Genomic DNA, 23,099 nt, shown 5'->3' on the forward strand with positions numbered 1-23,099 from the left:
AGCAGAGGTTTGGATTCACTTTATCCCTCTTAGCCCACTAAACAATGGCACAAGGTTTCTCCATAGCTCTTGGATCAAAGTTGTTTTCCTTGAGAACCTTGGGAACCCAATATACTGGACTCCAACTGATGTAGATCTCCTGGGAAGCCATTAGAAGCCAGTATCTGATTTGAATAAGATGATCCTGTCTTGCAAAAGCTCCAGTCTGCTCACAAACCCAGTCCTGAATGACCATGAAAAGCATGGGGAGATGGGGCATAGGACGGTGAGGAAGCAGGGAAGAAGAGTGACAGGGAGAGAATTGTCTTCAACCAGCTCCCCAAAGCTCAGGGATCTGAAGTGCTTTCATCAAGAAGCAGGGACAGAGTTTTGGTGATATTCTGGGTCCCCAAGAAAAATTTTCTGAAGGTCTCTCTCTGGCAATTCTGCTTATCAGCAAGTATAACTTGTGTCAGACTATTACTCCAAAAATACTCACCTCATTCAGCCAGAGGACCCTGGTCTTTTCATAGGCCCAATGTCCTGAGCGGCTGCTTGGGGTAGTTCTGTCGGGGATCTTGATGCTCCAAGAGTGAAACTATCTCAGCTCTAGAGTTCTGATCTTGAGTCAAAATCTCTTTTAGCATCTGGTACAAAATAACCCTCTTGCAATGCCCCATACCACGGTGCAAGCCAGACACGAGACCGCCTCGTGTATGTCTACGTTCCTGGCTCAGGAGTTCTCGGAATGGAATCCTTGCTCTCACCCAGCACAGGGCTTGGAGGAACCCAAGTGCTTACATCAATATTCACTGGATGAAAGAAGGCATAAAAGTCAGGTTCTGGTGGGAACGCAACCTGACCCAAGTGTACTTTCCCCTGGAAAACAAATAGCATTTTGAGGAACTGCTGCGTCTGTGGGTTTTTACTGTGTCCAGTGAACTGCAGAGGAACTAATGCAGGCTCTGTGTTTCCTGTCTGGTCTGCAGGTCAATGAGGAAGGCAGTGAGGCAGCGGCAAGTACTGCCATTGGGATTGCTGGCCGTTCGCTGAACCCCAACAAGGTGACCTTCAGGGCCAACAGGCCCTTCCTCGTTCTTATAAGGGAAGTTGCTCTGAACACTATTATCTTCATGGGCAGAGTAGCCAACCCTTGTGATAACTGAAGTTTTCTTTATTTTTTGCACCTCTTCCTATTTTGGTTTGTGATACAAGTAAAAATAAACACAACTACTCCCAATTATGAATGGATTTTGCCCCATGAAATGAAGACAAGGACAGGAGATATGGATGGAGATGCTAGTGGGCATTTGGTCAAGCGAGTGCTTGACCAGTTGTTCTCTACCAGTGAGCACACCTGGGTCAAGAAAGTGAAGGAGTGGGGAGCCTGGGTGGCTCAGTCGGGTAAGCCTCCAACTCTTGATTTCAGCTTAGGTGAGGGTCATGAGACCGAGCCCCGAGGCCCACGTAGGGCTCTGCACCTGGCAGAGTCCACTTCTCCCTCTCCCTCCACTTCCCCCATCCCCATGCTCGCTTGCGCACATGCTCTCTCTTAAAATAAAGAAATAAAATCTTAAAAGGAAAAGAAAGTGATGGAAGGAATACGTTACAGCTGAGTCCTGAAAGATGGTAGGTTGGTAAGCATCCCGAAAGGGCAGGGGGAGCCCGAAATGTCAGTATTCCCATCATACTAAAAAAAAAAAAAAAAAAAAAAAAAAAAAAAAATCCAAAAATTGTAAAAGAATTAATTTCTATATACAGAAAAACCAGATAGTCAAATCTGAGTATTAAACAATTTAATTCTCAAACCACTCACATGCATAATGTTCTTTTACACAGTGTTAAAATAAAGAGGAAAATGTATTTTTATACAAACAGAATTTCAAGTATACATTAATAGACTTTTCAAATTACTAACCAAGTTGCTAAGATTTCATTCACATTGTTCTTAAAGCTGTTCAACGAGAAAGCTTTTGCTAAACTGCTTTAAATATGTTTATATAAACCCATATCTTCACTCTTTTTCTGAATCTCCCTCCCCCAACCCCAGTCTCGCCCGCCCTCCTGCCCTCCCCCCGCCCCCGACACGACAGGGTTTCTGGGGCTCTAGGAGACATGCAACCCCACCAAGTACTATTGGCTTGTCATCAGGGGAAGGACAGAATCTACAGGAGGAGAGACTGAGAACACCTGTCAAATTAAGGGAGAGAACAAATCTAATATTTAGAAATGACACAAATCAGAATCATATCTTATAGCCTCTTTTACTTGACTTCTTGCTTAAAGAAATCTCAGCCTCCCACAAAACAATCTAGAAGTTTCTGACAGTTTGGTAGCTGAGAAAATAACTTAATATTGGGTATTTTCCCCAGGGAAACTTCTACAATCAGGGTAGGCATTTTAAACTTCATTTTGGTTGTTTCTGTTTTCCCTTTGGCAGGGTGTTGGGGACAGCTTAAAAATGGGTGGGGTTTGTGTGTTGACATTAAGGAATTTGGTTCATTTCACAGGGTCTGGCAGGAGTTCTCCCTCCTCAACTCTCCTCCTGAAGTAATCTGGCTTCAGGGCCAGGAACAGCCACTCTCCTTAGGAATTAAAGTGCATTTGTTCAGTAAAAGGGGGGTGAGGGGAGGTGCGGTTTACACTTAAGTGACAATGATTAAAAGAGGGTGGGGTGAGAGAAAATCCTATTCCTATATATAGGTATTTATAATTAAGGTCATAATAAAAACAGATATTCTCTAAGGAAATAAGATGCACGGACCCAGGCCAGCACCCTCGGGGGTGGAGGACCGCTCGCCTGGCTCACTGACTTTTCTGAGGCATCTCTATTAATGGTGTAATAGCTTCAGATGAAAGACACAAACCTCAAATGTTTGTTTTTTCAAAGGGAAAAAACAGACTGGTAGGTTCTTATAGTTTAAAATTCTACCTCATTCCCTTTCAGGGATAACAACATTTTAGAAATTGATTGTCTGTTTTAATATGAATCTTTGATTAGCAAGTTGTGAAAAAATGTTACCTAAGTTTGTCGCTTACAAATATCATGGTAGCCTTTAAAAAACGCAGGAAGACGGGGCATCAGCTGAGGGGAAGAGAAATTGTCCTATAATCTCTTTATTTGATAGCTACCACCAGAATCTTATTTTCTGACTATTTTCCTTGAAATCCTTTATTTCTTGGGGGACAAACCCAAGAGTTTTCCAAAGAGAAGTAAATGCTACATTATTAGCTGTATGAAGAAGTGATGGGCTCAAGATGAGAAGGGGAAAATGGTCCTGGGTTCTGGCCTCTGAGTCCAGTGTGATCTGCTTTTCACAGTGACCAGTGGGAAGGCACAGTGCCAGGGACAGGTAGATGGGGGACAGCTGTCACCCACCATATAAGCACCATAGAGAACAGGTGGACAGATTTCTTTCAGACCATGTCCATCTGAAGGAAACCACATTTCAGCTACCTTGACTTTTCTATCTTTGAACCCTCAGCCTTCTCTTCTCCTCTCGGGGGCAGTGTGAGTGGAGGATGCCAGGAAATCTAAGTGCGCTTCCAAATGTACTTCTCCCTTTACTCACTTATGCTGACATGCCGAAGATGGAGAGTTCTGGTTTTAAGATTTCATAAAGGAGAGGCCTTCGGTTCCTTCCTGAATGGGCAGATCTCTTCAAGTTCTGCCCTTAGATCACAAAATAACGCAACGGGCTAAAACTGTGAACACAGACCAGAGCAGATAAAAAGGTGATGGACTGAGACAGAACACATTTCTGTAGTTCGGGAATGTTTTTCTTTTGCTGAGTAGGGGGCCGGGGAGGGTGGCGAAACTGTAATCAAACGTTCAGAAAGGACTCCTTAGAGGTTGAAGAGCAATCAGGAAACCAATCCAGTAGGGCAGAGAACTTGACTGAGCTTCACAGTCCTGACAGAGAATTCCTGATAGGGGATTTGTCTCATTCCTTGCTTAAAATATAGAACAAGTTTATATATTTTGTACCATTACTTCCCTATTCTCCTCGTCTACTCCCCCACTCCCCCCAGGAATCATAAAATCCAGTGCAGTGTGATTTGCATAAAGTTCAACAATGCTTCACAGTACTCCACAATCCTCCTCAGTCTGAAACGCTAACACGCTACTCTCTGGATGCGTGCAAGTCCCAAAGGCTACTGTTTTTCTATTCCACCCCATATCAAGAAGCCTTCATAAATTTTCTAAGGCATTGGAGGCATTGTCTCTAAAAGACATTGCAGCATTTACATGCGATGTAAGTAGCCAGGCCTCCGTGTTACTTTAATGAAATTTCATAGCCTGATGTTACTTCAGTTCTCTGCACTGGCCAATCTTTCCTTCTAATCGGTTTTTCTTCTTGAACACACCATGTATTTGAAATGTAAAGTATCAATTATTGTAGGGAATATATGAATGAACATTTCTATGGTACCCAGAATTCTCTCAGAAAAGAGACTGCTATATCTGAACTTGCTCTTAAACAAAAATTTCTATCATGGATGAGAAATCACTTGGTAGCTAGTCAGTTTGAATGGGGTGGAGGGGGGGGGTGTCTCACTTTTAAGGTACCATACAGTTCTCCCCTTCCCATGACCATGTGTGAAGTTGCCACGGACAGGCATTTTTACTGCCTGGGTGGGAAGAAAGAAAGATATGGAACCTCCTTTAGGAATTACTAGGTTAGGTCTCTGACATCCTGTAATAAAGATAAGAAAATGACTCATTTCACATTTCATGTAAAATTCAGAAATATTTAAGCCTTAGCTAGTGCATTTCATTCACAAAAACGAACAAACAAAAAAACCCCAAAAACAAACAAAAAACCCAAGGAAAAGTGAAAGTCACTTTACATCAAAATCCCACTTAGAAGACAGTCTAAGAGACAAATAATGAAATGTATCACCATCACCCCCAGGAAGGATCCTTCTCTTTTTCCATTAACTTTAATAATGCTTCCTGTTTATTTTATAAATAGAAATCATCCTAGGTGGGTTGGGCTTGGCCCTTTTAATAAGTTCGAGCGCTCTATTTTAGCTAGCAGAATTGAGAAATCTCCACTCAAATCACATATGCAAAGAAACGAGGATTCTAGAGACCAGACTTTGAAAATCTGTTTTGCTTACTTATTCACACCTTGTATTTGGTATAGAGACGAAACTGGATGGATGGCGACATCTCTCTCCAGAATTGCTTTGATGACAAATGGATGATCCATTTTACCACCTGGGCCTTGGCCCACTTTAAACTCAGAGCCATGCTGGGGTATCAATGAAGGTATCTTAGGACACAAAAAGAACCAGATTGAGGTTATCCTGCTGAAGACCACTCAAGATTACCTGGCCAGTGACTCTCAACCTTGGCTGCCCACGAGAATCATCTGGGGAGCCTTTAAAGCCCAAGCTGCACAGCAGACCAGTTCAACATGCGTGTCTGGTGGGGGCCCCTGGCAACAGTCATTTTTGACATGCCCCAGGTGATTCTAATATGCAGCCAAGATAGAAAACTACTGGCTTAGGTCAACTGGTCCTGTAATAAAAAGCATTCAGGGCAGTGTTCACTCAAGCCAGAGGGAAGAAAGGTAAGACTCCATGCTTCCTCTCAGATTCATAGATTTAATATGTGCCCCAAAGACATGACCTAGGCATTTCTCACTTTTTTGCTTTGTTTTTAAGTAAATCACTTTGGCTGTAACAGGTCACACTGCCAACAGTAAATTTCGGATTTAGGTAAGTCTGCACTTAAGTATGTGTTATAGCAAAACAGCTGGGGACAGGCCTAGAACAGACTTGGCACAAAAAGATAAGCCAGAGGGAAGAAGTTTCCTAAGCAGGAGTTAATTCCTGAGTCTAGGATATTAGCATGGCTTATAGGCTGACAATTATTCTACAGTTAGAATAACAATAGCTGGGCAGCTCTTTCTGCCCAGGGGTCCTGTCCCTGTGCTTTAAGAAACACACACACACACACACACACACACACACACACAGAGAGAGAGAGAGAGAGAGAGAGAGAGAGAGAGAGAGAGAGGGAGAGAAAAGAAAGGAAGAGAAACAGGAGCTGTGGTGAGTAGACTCACATGATCTCCCGCCTCATCTCCCTCCAGGACTCATGCTGTATTCAGGCAGAGGTGAATATATCAGGGCTCACCTAAGAGTAATGCCTGTCTCATTATTTGGAATTTCACATGAATCATCGCTTGCCCTTCCCAGTCACGAGGGAAGCAAATATTTAACCAGCTAGTACCTAAACACAGAGGCCAACCTCTAAACATGTGAAAATAGATCATTCTCTCATTCTCACTCCTAACCTGAGAATTCCTGTTTAGATGTTAAAACCAGCCAGTGCCTGAGAATGAACAGGTGGAAAGGGCCACAGGAGATCTGTGGCAGGGCCAAGAGTCCTTCCTAACCTAGAACGTGTGTTCAAAATGTAGGTAACCGGACATGGCTCAGTGTACCAGCGCCCCAAACAGTAAGTCAGCTGAGTGTCACAACCAGATTTAAAGATTAGGTGGTGTGCCTCGTGGCAGTTTATTACTGAAACTCAATTTTCTGACACAACACTCAAGCAAGGCCATGTTGACTACTGTAACAGCACAGGCATTAAAAACAGGAATATCTCTTTGGACTGACTAAAAGCAAAACAAGTCATCCCAAATCCCCTGTCACGCATCCCTCTGTGTCAAGATACTGGCAGAAGGCTCAGCATCGGGAAAATACGGTTAAGCATCTGGCCCCCCAGTCATGGACTACAAATGGCAATTAACAAAAAAACAGCTCAGGAGTCAAACAGAATTTTCACATCATTAAAAGGAGTTTGGTGCATCTTCAAAAAAACTTTTTAAAAAAACTTAAAAAAAAAAACACGCACTGGCTACTCTTGCCAAACAGAAGCCGGCAGATAAAAGCAGTAACCCGAAGCATTCTGACACCGTTTGATTTGGACACCGGAGCTAAGGAGCAACATCTGTACGTGACCAGGAGAACTGGGACACTGCAACCTCTAGACTGTGTGTCTGGCTTTCCTTCACCTGCTACGAAAACACACTCTTTCTTCAGCCAAGTGCTCAGAGGTAGAGGAGCTGAAGCGAGTACAAGAGGACGAGGCGGACAGTGGCTGAGGAACGCCGCTTCCTGCCCGGAGGGCTACAGGGCAATCTTGGAAGATGCTCAGTCTTCAGTGGGAGGTAGACTATTCTACATTGATTTATCTGCCTTCATCAGACACCTTTCACTCACTCGCGCGCCCACACACACACACACACACACACACAGAGCTGGCAACTCACAATAAAATTGCAACTTGCAGCAACAGCACGCCTACCCCAACAGCTCCTTTCACTCTCAATTTGATATGAAACCCCAGCTCTTCTCAGGTAGATGCAAGCCAACTTTGTTATTTTGAGGTCCCCCCTTATGCCAGGATTTTTTAAACACACATTTCACTTTAACACCTACATCTTTTTGTCTCTAAACAACAGCTACACTAAGTGGGTGCAATGTGTTATAACATCTTTATAAATAGAAAGTGCAAGAAATAATTTTCTTAGCCAAAATACAAAGCAACAAAAAGCTCTCATAGCCTACTATGTCAAGAATTTGATTGTTTAGAATCAAGGATACAGCTAACGAATACTTCTAATGCTACCAAGGTCATAGCGGATGAGTAAATATATTTATAAACATACATTTATGAAAAAAGGTATTATGAAAATAGCCAAACTTCCCACAAAAGTTATTTGCATGAACTATGTTTAGTACACCACTCTGTGTTCAATGCACATGCATATACAATTGAGTTATACTAGTGTTATTTTTATTGGGCCAGTTTTCCAAAAAGAAAACAGGCTCATTTTTTTTAAAACTTCAAGTTACATGATTTAAAATCATTTTTTGTAAAAATATTAGAAATACCATATAAATCCTAAATATCTCTGCTATCTGACTGATAGCTGTTCTAGACGTAGAATTCAGCCACACTCTCAGTGGCCCCTGCTTGAGCGTCTCGGCTTCCAGAGGACGCACATTTTAAGCTTTGCTCCTGGTGTTGTAACTCTGTTTCTGCTGTGGTTCTCAGAGAACCACTACCGTGAGGCCTCTATTACTTTATAGGAAACTCAGTAGATCATCTTCAAATAGGTCACGAACATCTGCTTTAAGATGGAGCTACGAGCAGAAATCTGAGCCCTAAGGAATCTCTACTCCTGCAGGGCGCTGTGACCGGCCTGAGACGCTGGAAAGACTCGGTACCTTCTCAGCCTACAGGTTCCCTTTCTTCTGACTCTGTTCTCTTCTGCAAATTAAGACCACAGTACTTCCTCCTCATGCCACCAGCAGAGGATTTCAAACATGAGCGTCACAGAGGATCTAGAGAAGGGCCCAAAGAACTATCCCATACAGAACGAGAGACTTCGCCATAGATCACCATAAGATTTTTCTTTCCCTGGGAATATAGTTTCAAAGCTTCTGTCACAAAAAGCAGACTTTGAGGTACATCAGAGTGGAAATGTGGATCAAAAAGAAAATGTTAAGGTGCGTTTGTTCATATTCATTGAAATTTGCCCCAATCCTTATATGATAAAATCTAATCTTGATGCCTAAATGCCTCATTTTATTCCTGGCTGTCCAACTACAAATGCCAAAGTCTTCTCCCCTTCCCAGCATTTTGTAGAGCCCTAGATTAAGCCTTCAGCCCCGAGTACCCTTTCCTGTATCTGCAATTCCTGAGGCCTGACCTAAGGAACACAGACCTCTTCACTCTCTGATACCTGCGGATGACCAGCAAGAAGCCCCCACAGCTAATTCTCCAGGTACGCACTGCCCATGGAATGAAGAGAGAATCCCAAATCTTTCTTCTCTTACAAAGCATATTGCCTTGGGGATGATCATTTCTAGAGCAGAATTTATTCTCTGCCCATATTTCTTCTGTCACAGCAAGAGTCTAACTAGTATAAGCCAGCAGGAGTTTAAATAAAGCACCCTAAATCTGACAAAAATCCTAACAGTTCGATGATCTGTTAGTTTAGATGACAGGTTGACAGCAACTGCTAATTTTAAAGGATTAACAACATATTAAATTGAGCAATGAAGTTTCCCATATGAAAGGTGATAAAAATGGGATGAACTTGTTCATCTTCTAGCACAGAACAAAACCTGGGGTGGTGTGCTGGCAGGAAAGGTGGGACTAGGGTAGTGCAGGCAAAGCTTTCATTTACCTCAACAATATGCTCCATGCAGCCACTCAATAGAAACTCCCGTTGAAAGAGATTTAGTAGCCGTACGAATTTTCCATGCCGCAGGAGTTTCTGCCTATTTGTAAACTTAAATACAGCTGACGTCTCTAACAAATAAGCTTCTGTAACAGCAAGCTGTTTACTCCCTCTGGAGTACTTCTGGCTCAGTATGTACGGTTACTGTAGCTTCACAGAGAAAAACAAGAACAACCAAATGCTCACAACTTGGAACTTGGAACAAAAGAAAAATGAAATGGAAATTTTGCTCTAAGATAAATGAAACTCAGGGGGTGGGTAGCTAATGAAACCTGTTCCGGGTATTTGTCTCATTCTCCTTCTAGCTCCGTGACTGACCCGTGGTAGACATGATAAGTGGTTTCTATGGCACAAACAACTAACCCAAATGAACGAACACTGGAAAAATCAATAACCTAATGCTACCTACAACAGATGAAAGTGGTCCCAAATCCTTGACGCACATGCCATCAAGTGGTAAGGTATTTCCTCTCTCCTTGAATCTGGGCTGACCAGTGCCTCCTCTGACCAACGGTGTCCAGTGGTGACTCTATGATAGCTCTAAGCCTGGCCTTAGAAGGCCTGGCACCTTCTGCCCAGCCTCTTAGAGGCCTGAGCTGCCATTCAGTAAGTCTGACTGCCCCAATGGAGACACCACATGGAAAGACCCTGAGACTCCAGAGGGCAAGAGGAGGCCTGCTGAGCCCCATCTTCTAGCCCTCCCTCAAGGTGTCAGGCATGTGAGATCAGTGTGGACACCGCAGACCAGTCCCACCACCTGCTGAATACTACCAGGTGGCCTCAGTCATCACCACAGGGACAAGAGAATTGCCTAGATGAGCCTTTCCTGAATTTCTGATTCACAACCTCGCAAGATATAGAAAATTGTTGTTTTAGGTCACTGTGGTTTAGGGCAGTTTGTTACAAAACTGGATATATGGGAATGCTATCTTTGGGTTTTTGCCTTGGTGGTAACTTGAACTGATTCACAATCAGACCTATCAAATGGGCGACTCCTGAAACAATGGGCAATACCTCCAGAAAATATTCACCATTCAACATCTCCTCAGAGACATTATCTTTTGAAGAAATCTTCCAATCATGCTTTCTTGAGTTAAAAATTCACTGAAAGCAGTACTGTTACTGGCTATTGTTTATTCTAGTTCACCCCAACTCTTTATAAGTAAACAGAGTCAATATGATGTAGTGGAGAGAGTCTGGGCTTTGGAAGCAGATTGGAAAATACTGGGTCTGCAATGTCTTCATTGTGTAACTCTGGGCTCCTCAGTTTCTTCATCTATAAAATGTGGCATAATTACACCTCTTAAAGGCAACACAGTCTGGTAGAGTGTCAACTCTAGTGTCAGACTGCCTGGGTCAACCTCTCTGTGCCTCAGTTTCTCCCTCTCTAAAGTGACAAGCGTAACAGTGTCTACCCTAATGGGCCTGCCGTAAGGACTAGGCGAGTTAACCAATGCGAAACACATGGCTCTGTGCCTGGCATGCAGTAAGCAGTCAAAACAATTCAACTATCTTTAGTTCTACCCTTATTACCTCACAGGATTATTCTGAGGACCAACTGTGATTACGCCACTAAAGCACTTCGTACAGTCAATTCTGTCCCCTTCTCTTTGATCTCTGTGGTGAAAAGTGCAGGCGTTTAAAAAGCATACATCCAGACTCCAACCAAGTGGACTCAGGACTCTCAAGTACAGGAAGCCACATCTACACTAGGTCTACAATCAATTTTGTTATATAAATTCCAAGCACACGACCTGGTACCAAAAAATACTTAATATTTACTTTATGGAACAGATTTTCCTGTATGCTACTTATCACTTAAGATAAGTGATTTCACAGAATAGGAAACATTTTCCCACAAGAAACTCTGACTTTTGGCCTTACCGATTAATTCAGGTTCTAAGATTCACAGTATATTAAACTGTGCTGTTGTCCATGTAAGATGCTGCCCATATTTCTCCCTTAACTGGATGGTGAATTCTAGCCTCCTCAACAGGACTAAGTAGACATGAAAGAAGCATTAGAAGAGTTTTCTTTTTCTTGAACTGCTCTGCCTTTGTAACTTAGCTCTGTCGTTTAAATGAGTGAGCCAGCCCTTAACTGTATCAAGATGGGAAGTCTTTGTTATAGAGATAGTGGGGAAGATGTGAGAGAAGAAATTTATTCACGTATGGACTCTGTGAAGACACTGTACATTCCAAGTAATAATTGCCTTTTAAGTCACTGCTGTTCCTCGCAGTTGAGGGAGAAGGTAGTCTGCCTATACGAGAAAACATATCTTCCAGGTTTTGATACCACTGCTGCTGTCAGTAATTACATCCTTTGGAATGTAACTAAGTCAGGTGTTTGAAAGGACTCATAATATCCAACTCTGGCTTGTCCTGAGCAAGAAAACCTACTTACTGCAAAGTGAAAAGACCGGTCCTGGGAAAAGCACTACCTAAAATAAGAAGACTGAAAACAGAGAAACAGACTCTAGAAAGCAAAGAAGGCAAAACATAAGACTGGTAATTATCAAAGAAATCACAACGCTGAGCGAACAACACTGTTTTCAATGCATTCACGTAGAAATGACAACTACTCCCTAGACCTCACGTGGACCTGGAGGCAGATGGTTCTTCAGGCTCTTTAAATTCAATTGCTTTCACAAGTTCTATATCCCAGATTAATCAGAATCCCAAATTAATCAGAAAAGCAACACTCCAAAATCTCAAGAGCCCTGGATTACTCTAAGTGCTTCTAGGACAAGGCAGTTCAAACCGAGGCAAATATTCTGGAACTTTACAGGTCTGGATTATCTATTACTCATAGGACATATCATATAAAACTTACTGATATCAACTTAGAAAAAGGGAACTTTAAGAATAAAATGTCTAGTAGAGAGGTGCTGTACTGGAGGTTAGGTCACTCATCTGAACTTGGTATGTGTTGGTTGAGCTGACAACAAAGTACGAATCTAATTCACTGCATTGTGTCAGCATGGCCTAGAACATTCTGTCCTGATAAATTTAACTCAGAAGTCTATGCATGGTTTCCATATGGGGAACAATTATACTCTCCTCTTACAAGGAATTCTGTTTATAATTATCCTAACATTTTCCATTTTTTGCACATCTTGCATAAAAAAATCTATTTGAGCAGTAAGAAGGAACAGAGAGCAAATAAACAATGGCCCAGTATATATTTAGAAAAATGACAGTAACAGAAATTGTAAGATGGGTCTAAGAGGAATTTGAAATCCTCTGAGATTTCATTATGTTTTAAAACATTCACTGGAAAAAGAAATGAAGGGAAGAAGATTTGGCTTTCTACTACTCCACATGGAACAGAGTGAGTTTGAAGAAATGAAAATGAAGATTTGTAGTACAGGGAAACGGTAGAGGTTTCCAATCTAGAAAGACAGTATTTTGGGTAAGAATCAAACCACTTATTCATAACAGAAGTTAAGTTTTAATACTAATGGGAAAAAATTCATTCTTGCCATCATTATGCAAATCAGTTCAAGTGATCTCAGAGGAATGGCAAAACTTATAAAAACATTAATTTCTTTTTTACAGTATTTTATGTAAACATGGTACTCATTTAATCCTACGTTATTATGCATGGGAATTATTTTTTAAATTACTTTGTTACATCTGTAACTACCATCCTAAACTTTAATCTGCCTGCACCTTTAAAGCAAGGACAGATCATAAGGCTATTCTAAATGCTTTTAAAGCAATGGGAATCATTAAGAAGGAACACAAAGAGGGTTACGAGAAAAAGATCTAGAAAAAGATGGCAAGCTCTTTCAAAAAACTGATGCATACATGGCAACATGAATTTAAAACCTCAACCAAACTATTAAAAAGACAAAAGGGCAGAAGTGACAAATTTGGGGGTCATTCTTTCAAACCTAATTCTGGAGTTAGCAAACTTTTCTGTCAAGTGACAAACAGTACATTTTTGGGCTTTGCTGGTCATGTGGTCTGAGTCCCAAGCACTCGACCTCGCCATCACAGTAGGAACAATACCTGAAGAACAGGTGTGGCCCCATTCTACCATCACTTTCTTTAGACAAACAGATGGCCTCAGGATTGGGCCCTGCGGGCCGCAGTCGGCTGAACCCTGATCTAATTCAGGAAGTCTAGGAATATTCTTTGCTAAGGGGCAACCTCTCAAACCCAGGGGTTTACCTGACTTAATAGCTTGGTGTCCCTTTTCTAAGTCTCAGCAACTAAAATACTTCAATATTGTGCACCCTTGCCCAAACGGCAAAGGTAAAGAGCCCCGTTTTCAAAGATGAGTTCAATAAAGACCTCTCTGTTATGCCTTAAACCAGTAAGTAGATTAGAAGAAGAGTGGTGGAGGAAGAGAAAAAAAACAAAAACAAAAAAAACCCCAAAAAACCAAACAAACAACAAACCACCTGTCTGTTGGATCTGAAGAGAGAAAAACTTCCAGGATTCCAGCCCCTTCCTGATTAAATGCCTTTCACCAGGATTAAGAAGACTGCTGTCTTTGTTCGATTTAATTTCCTTTCCATTACCTGTTGTTTTTATTTCTTTAAATTAGATCTTCCAGTCAAACAAAATATAATTTTTACTAGTTAGAAGAAATGAAGTTAGTGTCAAGTAACAGCTAAAATTTTTTTAAAGTTATTTCTTGACCAGAGACTACTCAGCTAAGGATGAAGTTCACTATTTCACTCTTCCTTCCGACCCCTTCCAACCAAGGCCAGATTTCAGCTAAGAAGGTGGGAGGAGAATGGTTTATTTCTATCCTCACAACATCTTTGGAAACTGTTTCACTGATATAGAGGGAACTGGAAACATTTAAAAATACCAAAAAACAAAATAACAAGAAAACTTTCCTCAACTGCTATCTCCCTTCTTTTCCAATCCTTATCCTTTAGGAACAAACTTATTTTAACTTATTCAGGATTAGATTTAACCGTCTGGTACAATGATGGCTTGGGGGTAGTTGGCAAATTACATAAAATAAAACTCAACTCGGTTCAGAGGTAAATATGGTTCTGAGTAAAGAGAGAACAAGTCATTAGAAAGAGCCTTTCTGCCTAAGTACAGTGTTCCTGTTCATGCCAATGCTATATTTATATACTGGCATCAGAGTTCAGAGAGAATAAAAGGTACCTCTTAGAATGAAAACAGATTAATATACTGACATCTCTCTTTTGCTGAGAATATTCGATAGCTCCTTTGCTATTAAGTGCCACTCAACGAATGAAAACAGTCCCAGTGTTTGCTATTTCATGGCATTAAAGTACTTAATGATGATTTAGCTCTCACTGCTAATGCAGTTCCCTTCACAAGGTGACATGTGCAAGTTAAGATTTGGTAATGAGTTTTCGGCATTAGCTAAAGTCCATTTAGTACATCCTTAAGAGAGGTATCCTCTGTGCACACACCAATACAGCTATTCATTAATGTCGATAGAACACTACTAACTCCTATGACCCTACAGTGATGTTAGCTAAGAACTAGGACAATATCACAGTGAACCTGGATAAGAATCTTGGATAGTTATTTAGAATAATAATATCTTTTCTGGCTAACATGGAAATTGCTTTCAGAAACTTTAATTTGTTTAAAAGCTAGCCTGGCTTGAATGTTCATGAATTTCACGGCTCTGGGCTAGGCCAGTTAAGAGGCGAGAACCAGCAAACGTGATTGTGCTGCTGTGGTCCCAGAAGACCGGGTAGCACTCTATTCACAGTATCAATACAGCAAGAACCTATGACAAGTGAATGAAAAGGGAAGGGAACCCACCACACACTGCCAGCATTTCCAAATCTACTGAACAGTCCCTACTTCGTGTCAAAGGTTTGTTGCTAATCCTGGCTGGGGTAACGACAAATGCTGCGAAGCTCCTCTTGACGAAGATTACTGCACGTCACCTTCGCAATTTGGTAATAGTTTAAAAAAGCTCTATTTTCTCACAGAAAATCTAAGAAACTAACAAAGCATAAAGAACTTTCCAGCATACTACTTCTCAAAAGTAGGATGGACTTAACGTTTTTTTGGTAGGCTTAAAAGCTCCGTCGACAGCACCATATTCTGTGCTTCTCACCTTTCTGCCTATTCGGTAATGGCAAAATCTGTCCACGGACAGCGCTGATGACCAGCTCAAAGGTTTCCCTAAAGATTTTAGTCTAATTTCAAGTCCACTTCTATGCCACAGAGCATAGCTGGTCCCTAACATGGCCCTATCATGCTGTTGCCCAACTAAAGAGGAGAATGCCCTAGTCTATGTCTCCGAAAGACAACAGACAAAAGATGGCTTGGACAGATCATGTAAGGGTAGGCTCTTACCAAACAGTAGCATCATTACATTCCTATTAAAAGACGCATTTCTACGTTCTTCCGGAAGAGAAAACCACCACTCTCTAGTGACATGGAGTGGCTTTATGTGTATGTACAATTTGCAGATTGCTTATGAGTTACTCTCTGCACTCTAACTTCCTATCATCAAAGAAATGCCATTCTTTTCTACCCACCTTTCCACATACCACAAAGCATTCTCAGAAGGGGAGCATGCTACTAACATTCTCACAAATGGCTCACCAGGGCAGACATGACCAGCCCCGCCCCAGATCTCTTTTACAATCATCTATGCCTCTGCACCAAAATAACTGCTTAAACCACTGCATATTTAAATACTCTTAAAACATTAATGATCAATCAGGAGAAGGTATGGATTTTTCTCATTTCTGTTTGCACTGTAAGCATAGCCTTACCCGCACCCCTTACTAATCCTCCTTTATTCTCGAATGCAAGACAGGGCATCTAAAACTCTACATGTTTGGTAAATTTTTTCTCTCAGTGCTGGATTAAGAATCTCGGAAATCCCCAGAATTACCAAGAAGGTCCCTTGAAGTTTTAAAAATCTTAGGAATGATTAAGTAACCAAACCTGATCAAAACTGATCCCTTGATCAATTTATTGCAACGTGATTGTGCGTGATGTTTTCTGGTGAATGCCCTGTAGTGTATTATTAAAAAGCAAAGCTCTTGGAGTCACCAGCAATTTGCTGATGGTGGGTTCATGAATTACTAGGTTTGCAGACACGAGACATGGATTTAGTGAGGTTCTTCTATTGGCTTGAAAATATAAACTATTACATATGTAGAAGGAAATGGAATTGTGGTTGCAATAAGAACCATAGTGTTGAATTTCTTCAACCACAATATTGCAGAAAAAATGTGTTTAAAACTTCATATAAAAGTTATCAAATATGGAGACCTGTAGATTTAAAAATACAGTCCAGGCTCATTTCACTGGAAAGTGACATTTTTGATGTATAATATTGCTGTTATGTGAAAGGAGGAGCCAGAGAGACTGGATGAAACTTTGGTACTCAGCCTAACACATTAATTCATCTGGACTAGAGCCATTTCCTAACACCCAAAGATATTTAAGCACTGTGGTGTACAAATACCGACCAGGAAGTTGCAGTACTCTGTGCCATCTGACATTTGCACAAAAATCCCACTTCCATCCCTGCTCCCGTCTTCCTCAATAGGATACTCAAGCCCCCTAATGTAGCAGAGCCCACTGCGAACACTCTGCTGCTCATCTCACTTCTAGTTGCCTAAAGTGCTTCAGGGGATGCTGCCCACTAGAACAGCGCTCCAAGATGGCGGCTCACATGAAACAATCAGGCAAAGTATCAGATGCCTAATCAGAGCAAAGATAAGGTCTAACCTTTCAAAACAGTAAGAACCACCAGGATACTTTTTTTTTCTTCTTCAAATGTGAAACTGCATGTTCTGGCAGGGAAGGAAGAGGAGAGAAATGCCTCCTCCCTGTCACCATCATGACTTCCTTCTCTCTTGTGGCTGGCTGGTTCAGATGACCAAGGCTCCTGATGTTTTTTTAGATCCGGGCAATTACAGCCACCAGGATGATATGGACCAAAGTACAGTGTTCAAACATGACTGGGAGATAAATGACCATTTATCATTGTTTTGTTAAAAAATTTTTTTCTTACAAAGTTAACAAACCAAGGCTGTTGATCCCTGAATTAGAAAGTTGATTTGCTTGATTATTTTCCAAAGTATGAGGCGGGAAGGAGGAGGGGAAGAGCCTCTCGTGCTTCTGTGCGTGTTGCTGATCCTCTAGTTTGGCAGCATCTTGGGGGCATCTTCCAATCTAGTGATGCGGCATTTTGTAAATCTAAGTACCAGCCCACGGCCCTGATGCTGGCGGCTGACGGCCCAAAGGGGAAGAGGGTCTGCCCCCTCCCCCTCGATGTTTCAATCTGGCCCAGTGGTGGACACAGAGCCCTGGGCAGTTTCCCCTGGAGCAACTGTCTCTTCCTGGGAAGGTGACTCTTCCTCAGCTTGTCCTCGAGATGTGACAGTTGTTTCGGGGGAGATGCTGTGCGGCCCCTCCAGGGGTATACAGCCAGGGTGGTTTTTGCGAAAGTGCTGATTCAAGATGGCCTGGAAGGGGAAACTTTTGCCACAAACGTGACAGTGGAAGGGTTTGTTGCCTGTGTGCTTGCGGATGTGATACTCCAGCTGATCTTTCCGGGTGTACTTCTTGCCACACATGCGGCAGACAAACGGCGTGATCCCCATGTGCAGGCGCATGTGGCGGTCCAGGCTCCCCTTCTGGTTGAAAGACTTGGCGCAGTAGATGCAGGTGAGACGGGGGTTGTACCGGAACCACCGCTCAGATACTTCTTGCTCTCGGAGATACTCCACGTAGCCACTTACTCCCATCATTGCGGATTCTTCTACCTGTGCCAGGTGAGGAAAGCAAGAAAGAACACCTATGCTTAAGTGTACGTATTAAAAGAGATCAAATCTCTTTTTACCTCTCATACTAAGCCACATGCTTATTTTTAGGAGAGATCCGAATAGGAAATTACTACAAAAAAGTAAAGATGTTAACATAATAATTAAAATAACAATCTGAGGAGAAAAATAAAAATAAAAAATAAGTAAGAGAACAATCCGAGGATACTCTATTCCATTTCTTTAAAAGAGCAAGACAGTAGAGTTACTTGGGCTAACAAACAGCATGCTCACTGAACTCCCACTGAATGCTGTATTTTACAGTGATAGGAGAACCCGAGGCCGCTCATACCATCCTCTTGGACTCTGAACAATCGTGCAGGTCCTTAGGCAGGGCTGGTCCAATATACCTTCGGTGATGGTGGGAATGTTCTATAACCTGTATCATCTCATATAATAGCTCCGACCCATATGTGGCTCTTAAGCATTTGTAATATGGCTAGTGCAACTAAGGAACTGAATTTTTAATTTTAATTGCTTTCAATTAATTAAAATTTAAACTTAAATAGCCACATGTGACATGGCCAATGATAATAATATGGTCCAGAATACATTATGTATGGCAAACACATCACAAATTCTATTTGTGGCATTATCATTAATGCCAAAATCTAATCCTGCAGTAACTACCTTTATAAAAGATACACAATTTGTAACAGTATTTCTTTACCCAAAAATATTTTAGTGCCATACCAACATACATGATCTTCATTCTAAAGACTACTCGAATTGTAACTGACCTCAGAGCAAATTGGCAGAAGAGGTGGGAAAGGAAACCAGACTGAGATATGGATTTACTAACTTGGTTATTCCTGCCCCCCCCCTTTTTAAAAGATTTTATTTATTTGACAGAGAGAGAGACGGCCAGCAAGAGAGGGAACACAAGCAGGGGGAGTGGGAGAAGAAGAAGCAGGCTCCCAGCAGAGGAGCCTGATGTGGGGCTCGATCCCAGAACGCCGGGATTACGCCCTGAGCTGAAGGCAGACGCTTAACGACTGAGCCACCCAGGCGCCCCTGGTTATTCCTTCCTGTACCCTTTTCACAAACTGATACTCAATAAATATTTACTGCCACCAAATACAATGACAGGTAACCACAGAGAAAGAAGTGTTAAGACTTGGTTTCTGATTTTGTCCTCTGAACAAAAGATAAAATTTCTGAACAAAAACCAGACAGAGAAACAAGGTCAATACATATTCCTAACGAAGTTGTTAATTCACTTTTCAAACTGCTTGTACTAAAGGTTACCCTTGAAATACAGTGCATGGACATATTATCGTCTCACTTTACACACCTATTATTTGTAGTGGTTTTGAATTGATTTAAACAGATTATTAAAATAGAATAATCTGGGGTGCCTGGGTGGCTCAGTTGGTTAAGCATCTGCCTTCGGCTCAGGTCATGATCCCAGGTCCTGGGATCAAGTCCTGCTTTAGGTTCCTTGCTCAGCGGGGAGCCTGCTTCTCCCTCTGTCTGCCGCTCCCCCTGCTTGTGTTCTCTCTGACAAATAAATAAAATCTTAAAATAAAATAAAGTAAATAAAATAGAATAGAATAATCTGTGAGGTATATATTATTTCTCCAATCTCTCCTTTAGTAGTATCTCCCCGCCAACATTAAACTTCTTATGCTGTGGTAACAAATATATCTGAGAGATTAAAAAAGCAATTATTATAAAAGGAGCATCACAAAGCTGCTGTTAATTATATCGCTAACCCTTTAGGGTACTAAAAAATAAAAGCTTTCCTCTTCTCTCTGATTTATTTTTCTTTATGAAGGTCAAATGATACATTTTTTTTTAACTGTTCATTAACAACTTTAGACAGAATCGTATGTTGAATCCCCATCACCCAAAAGTTATCAATCAATGGAAAATTTTGTTTCTTCTTTAACCTCGATGATTTCTCTTTCTCATATTACTATCATTATTATTTTCTTTTAGAGAGAGAAGAGAGAGCAGGGGGGAGGGGCAGAGGGAGAGACCTTTTTTTTAGGATTTTATTTATTTTTATTTATTTGTCAGAGAGAGAGATAGACAGAGAGCACAAGCAAAGAGAGTGGTAGGCAGAGGGAGAAGTGCAGGGAGCCCAATGTAGGACTCAACCCCAGAACCCTGGGATCCTGACCTGATGCTTAACTGACTGAGCCACCCAGGCGTCCCAAGGGAGGGACTCTTAAACAGTCTCCTGTGCTGAGCACGGGCTCGATCTCACAACCCTGAGATCATGGCCTGAGTCGAAATCAAGAGCTGGATGCTTAACTGACTGAGCCACCCAGGTGCCCCTCTCATATTATTCTTGAAGAAAATTCCACACATAATTTCATCCATAAGTACTCTACTATGTATCTCTAAGAGACAAAGATTATTTTTCTTAATATAATCAAACTACCTATACCACACCTAAAAAAACCAGTAATTCATCAATATCAATTAAAGACCTTAATTTTGTTTTACCTAATATGAACATTAACAATGTAAATACTTAAAGTTTGTAATATATGAAATAAACAAGGGTTCCTCCTACCTGAAAGCTGGGAGTGGGAACAATATATTTCTTTTAATGAATAATTAAAAAATCTCTGATTTATTTTTTATAACAATTTTTTGAGAGTTTATTATTATTATTATTTTTAGTAATCTCTACAGCCAACATGGGGCTTGAGCCCATGACCCCAAGATCAAGAGTCCCATGCTCTTCCGACTGAGCCAGCCAGGCACCCCTAAACATTCTGGATTTATAAATGCTTTTCATTCAGAATTCTTTATTAAAATATCACCATTCAGAAATTACTGATATTTTCAGTCTGCTGATCTGAATATTATATGTGTTTATATATAAATAACATACATAAAAAATGTTTTGAATAAAAAGCTTATATGTGTATATAAGCATTACAAAGATGTATGAGGCAATTACAGATGTCTGGCAAAAGCTAAAGTACCAATGCAAAGAGGCGAAAATGCAAAAGTTGACTCTGGATTAACTGGAGAAAGACTCCTCTAACTTGTAATTAATTTTGTGCCCTTTGCTTGAATTTCTAAAAATGAGCTTTGTCTCCTTTCACATATGTAAGCTGACAGTGCTCTCCAGCATCTCCAACAGAACAGAAGCAGTTCTCAGCAGGCTTGGGAAGCAGTATGTGAAGTCAAGTGTTGAACAGTAAGACTGAGGGGTTTTTTTTGTTTTTTGGTTTTTTTTAAAGATTTTATTTATTTACTCGACAGAGATAGAGACAGCCAGCGAGAGAAGGAACACAAGCAGGGGGAGTGGGAGAGGAAGAAGCAGGCTCATAGCGGAGGAGCCTGATGTGGGGCTCGATCCCATAACGCCGGGATCACGCCCTGAGCCGAAGGCAGACGCTTAATGGCTGTGCCACCCAGGCGCCCCAAGACTGAGGTTTTATGATTTCTGATTTGTTTTATATAACATTTCTTTCTGCTCCATTTCCCTGGATAATCAAAACTGAACTCCCATAAAGAGTGACAGATTAGCCCACTAAAAGTTCCTGGACAAAGCACAGAATAACTACTCTGAAGAGGCTTAGTTTTCTCGTCCACAAAATTAAAACGTTAGTGCATGCTCTGCCAGCTCAACAAATTCTCTCAAGAGAATTCTCAGGAGAATCAAACACAATAAAGGTACCTTGAAACATTCTGAATGCACGTTATTGCCCTGTACAGCAATTAAGGGTGCTGAAACGTGGGTTCAGTTCTGCATCCTACTTATTGTGTAATTGTGGGCAAGTTATTTAACTACTCTCCACGTCAGTTTCCACATCTGTAAAATGAATATAATAATAGCATCTACCTAACAGGCTGCAATTAGCACTGAACGAGTTAATATACTAAAGTGCTTAATGCAGCTAAGTAAATGTTAACTATTATTAAACATTACAAACTCACAATATTATTCATAATCTTGGGAGTATTGATTCTCTAAAAAAAAAAAAAAACCCGCCTACCTTCAAGGAAAGTAATGTCATACCAGTATTGTCCACAAACAGAAAGTAAATGCATTTTAGTTATCTATGCCATCTTTTTAAATTATCTTTTAAAGTGTATTTAATTTTTAAGTCTTTTAAGTTATCCTCTTAAGTGAATTATTCCATATAATGAATAAATTTCATATAAATGATCTTCATATTTTCTAAAATACCAGTCTAGATTCTTGACATGGCTTTCAAATATGTTCACCATTGGGGTGCCTGGCTGGCTCAGTTGGTAGAACACCTGACTCTTGATCTTGGGGTTGTGGGTTTGAGCCCCATGTTGGATGTAGAGATTGCTTGAAAAACTAAAATCTTAAAAAAAAACAAACCCAGAAAACAAATATGTTCACCATCCTAATCTTCTAATTACTAATCAGACTCAACTGAAGTGACTTTAAAAACTCATCATTTTGGCTCATTAATTTTATTTGAAGAGCTCCAAAACTGGAAATTCAGACAACCAAATAATCCCCCATTTGGTAGGAGCCTCTTTACTGAGCACCCTACTAAGGAACCTTAGTTACTCAAAATTAGTGGTAAAACAACTCCTATTTATTGGGTACCTGAAAAGGCAGTCAGATATGAAGATCAGAAAATGAGGACTCTGTCCTCAGGGAAATTTCAAAGTAGAAGAGGGCCTAAAAGTCATGCAAATAGAAAAAGAATAATTTATACGAGTCAGTACAGAATTAGGAAAAATTATACCGTACCATCTGTAAATGCTATGGTGGTTTAAGGAGAGATTGAAGACGACTGGACTAGTATAGGGCACATGGAACGAGCGGGGTCCTAAGTGAACCCAGACACCTGGGAAGAAGAGGGCGTCCCAGACTCAAGGTACAGAGACAGGAATAAGTTTGATGTGGTTCTGACACACAGACAAAGTCTGTTTGTTTGGGACAATAAATGCTGATGAGTGGTGGGAAAAGCTAGGTTAGAAAGATTATAATTAGTTGGAAAATTAGGCCAAGTATTTTCACCTTCATGTGGCAAAAAAAAGAAAAAGCTATCTGCAGAATTTTTTTGAATAAAGAAGTGACGATAGTCTAATCAGCCCTATAA

General features: G+C 41.0%; 2 protein-coding genes across 7 annotated transcripts in view; one reads left to right on the top strand and one right to left on the bottom strand.

The window, feature by feature from the left end:
• Nucleotides 1-1,222, top strand: part of SERPINC1 (serpin family C member 1) — a 10,230-nt gene extending 9,008 nt beyond the window's left edge. Inside the window, exon 7 of the mRNA XM_045811329.2 lies at nt 969-1,222. Coding sequence (XP_045667285.1) covers nt 969-1,145 — 177 coding nt within the window. The 3' untranslated portion in view covers nt 1,146-1,222. The remainder of the gene's footprint in view (nt 1-968) is intronic.
• The window catches only part of ZBTB37 (zinc finger and BTB domain containing 37), a 27,902-nt gene continuing 5,978 nt past the window's right edge, over nt 1,176-23,099 (bottom strand). For 3 of the 6 annotated variants that reach the window (XM_087858765.1, XM_087858763.1, XM_087858755.1), the window contains one exon: nt 1,176-17,991. In XM_087858765.1, coding sequence (XP_087714891.1) covers nt 17,503-17,991 — 489 coding nt within the window. In that variant the 3' untranslated portion in view covers nt 1,176-17,502. The remainder of the gene's footprint in view (nt 17,992-23,099) is intronic. The other 3 variants (XR_015722876.1, XR_015722874.1, XR_015722875.1) reach the window with 3 other exon arrangements.

The sequence above is a fragment of the Ursus americanus genome, chromosome 2 (assembly GCF_024610735.1).
Source record: "Ursus americanus isolate L20-20 chromosome 2, mUrsAme1.1.p, whole genome shotgun sequence".
Taxonomy (NCBI): Eukaryota; Metazoa; Chordata; class Mammalia; order Carnivora; family Ursidae; genus Ursus; species Ursus americanus.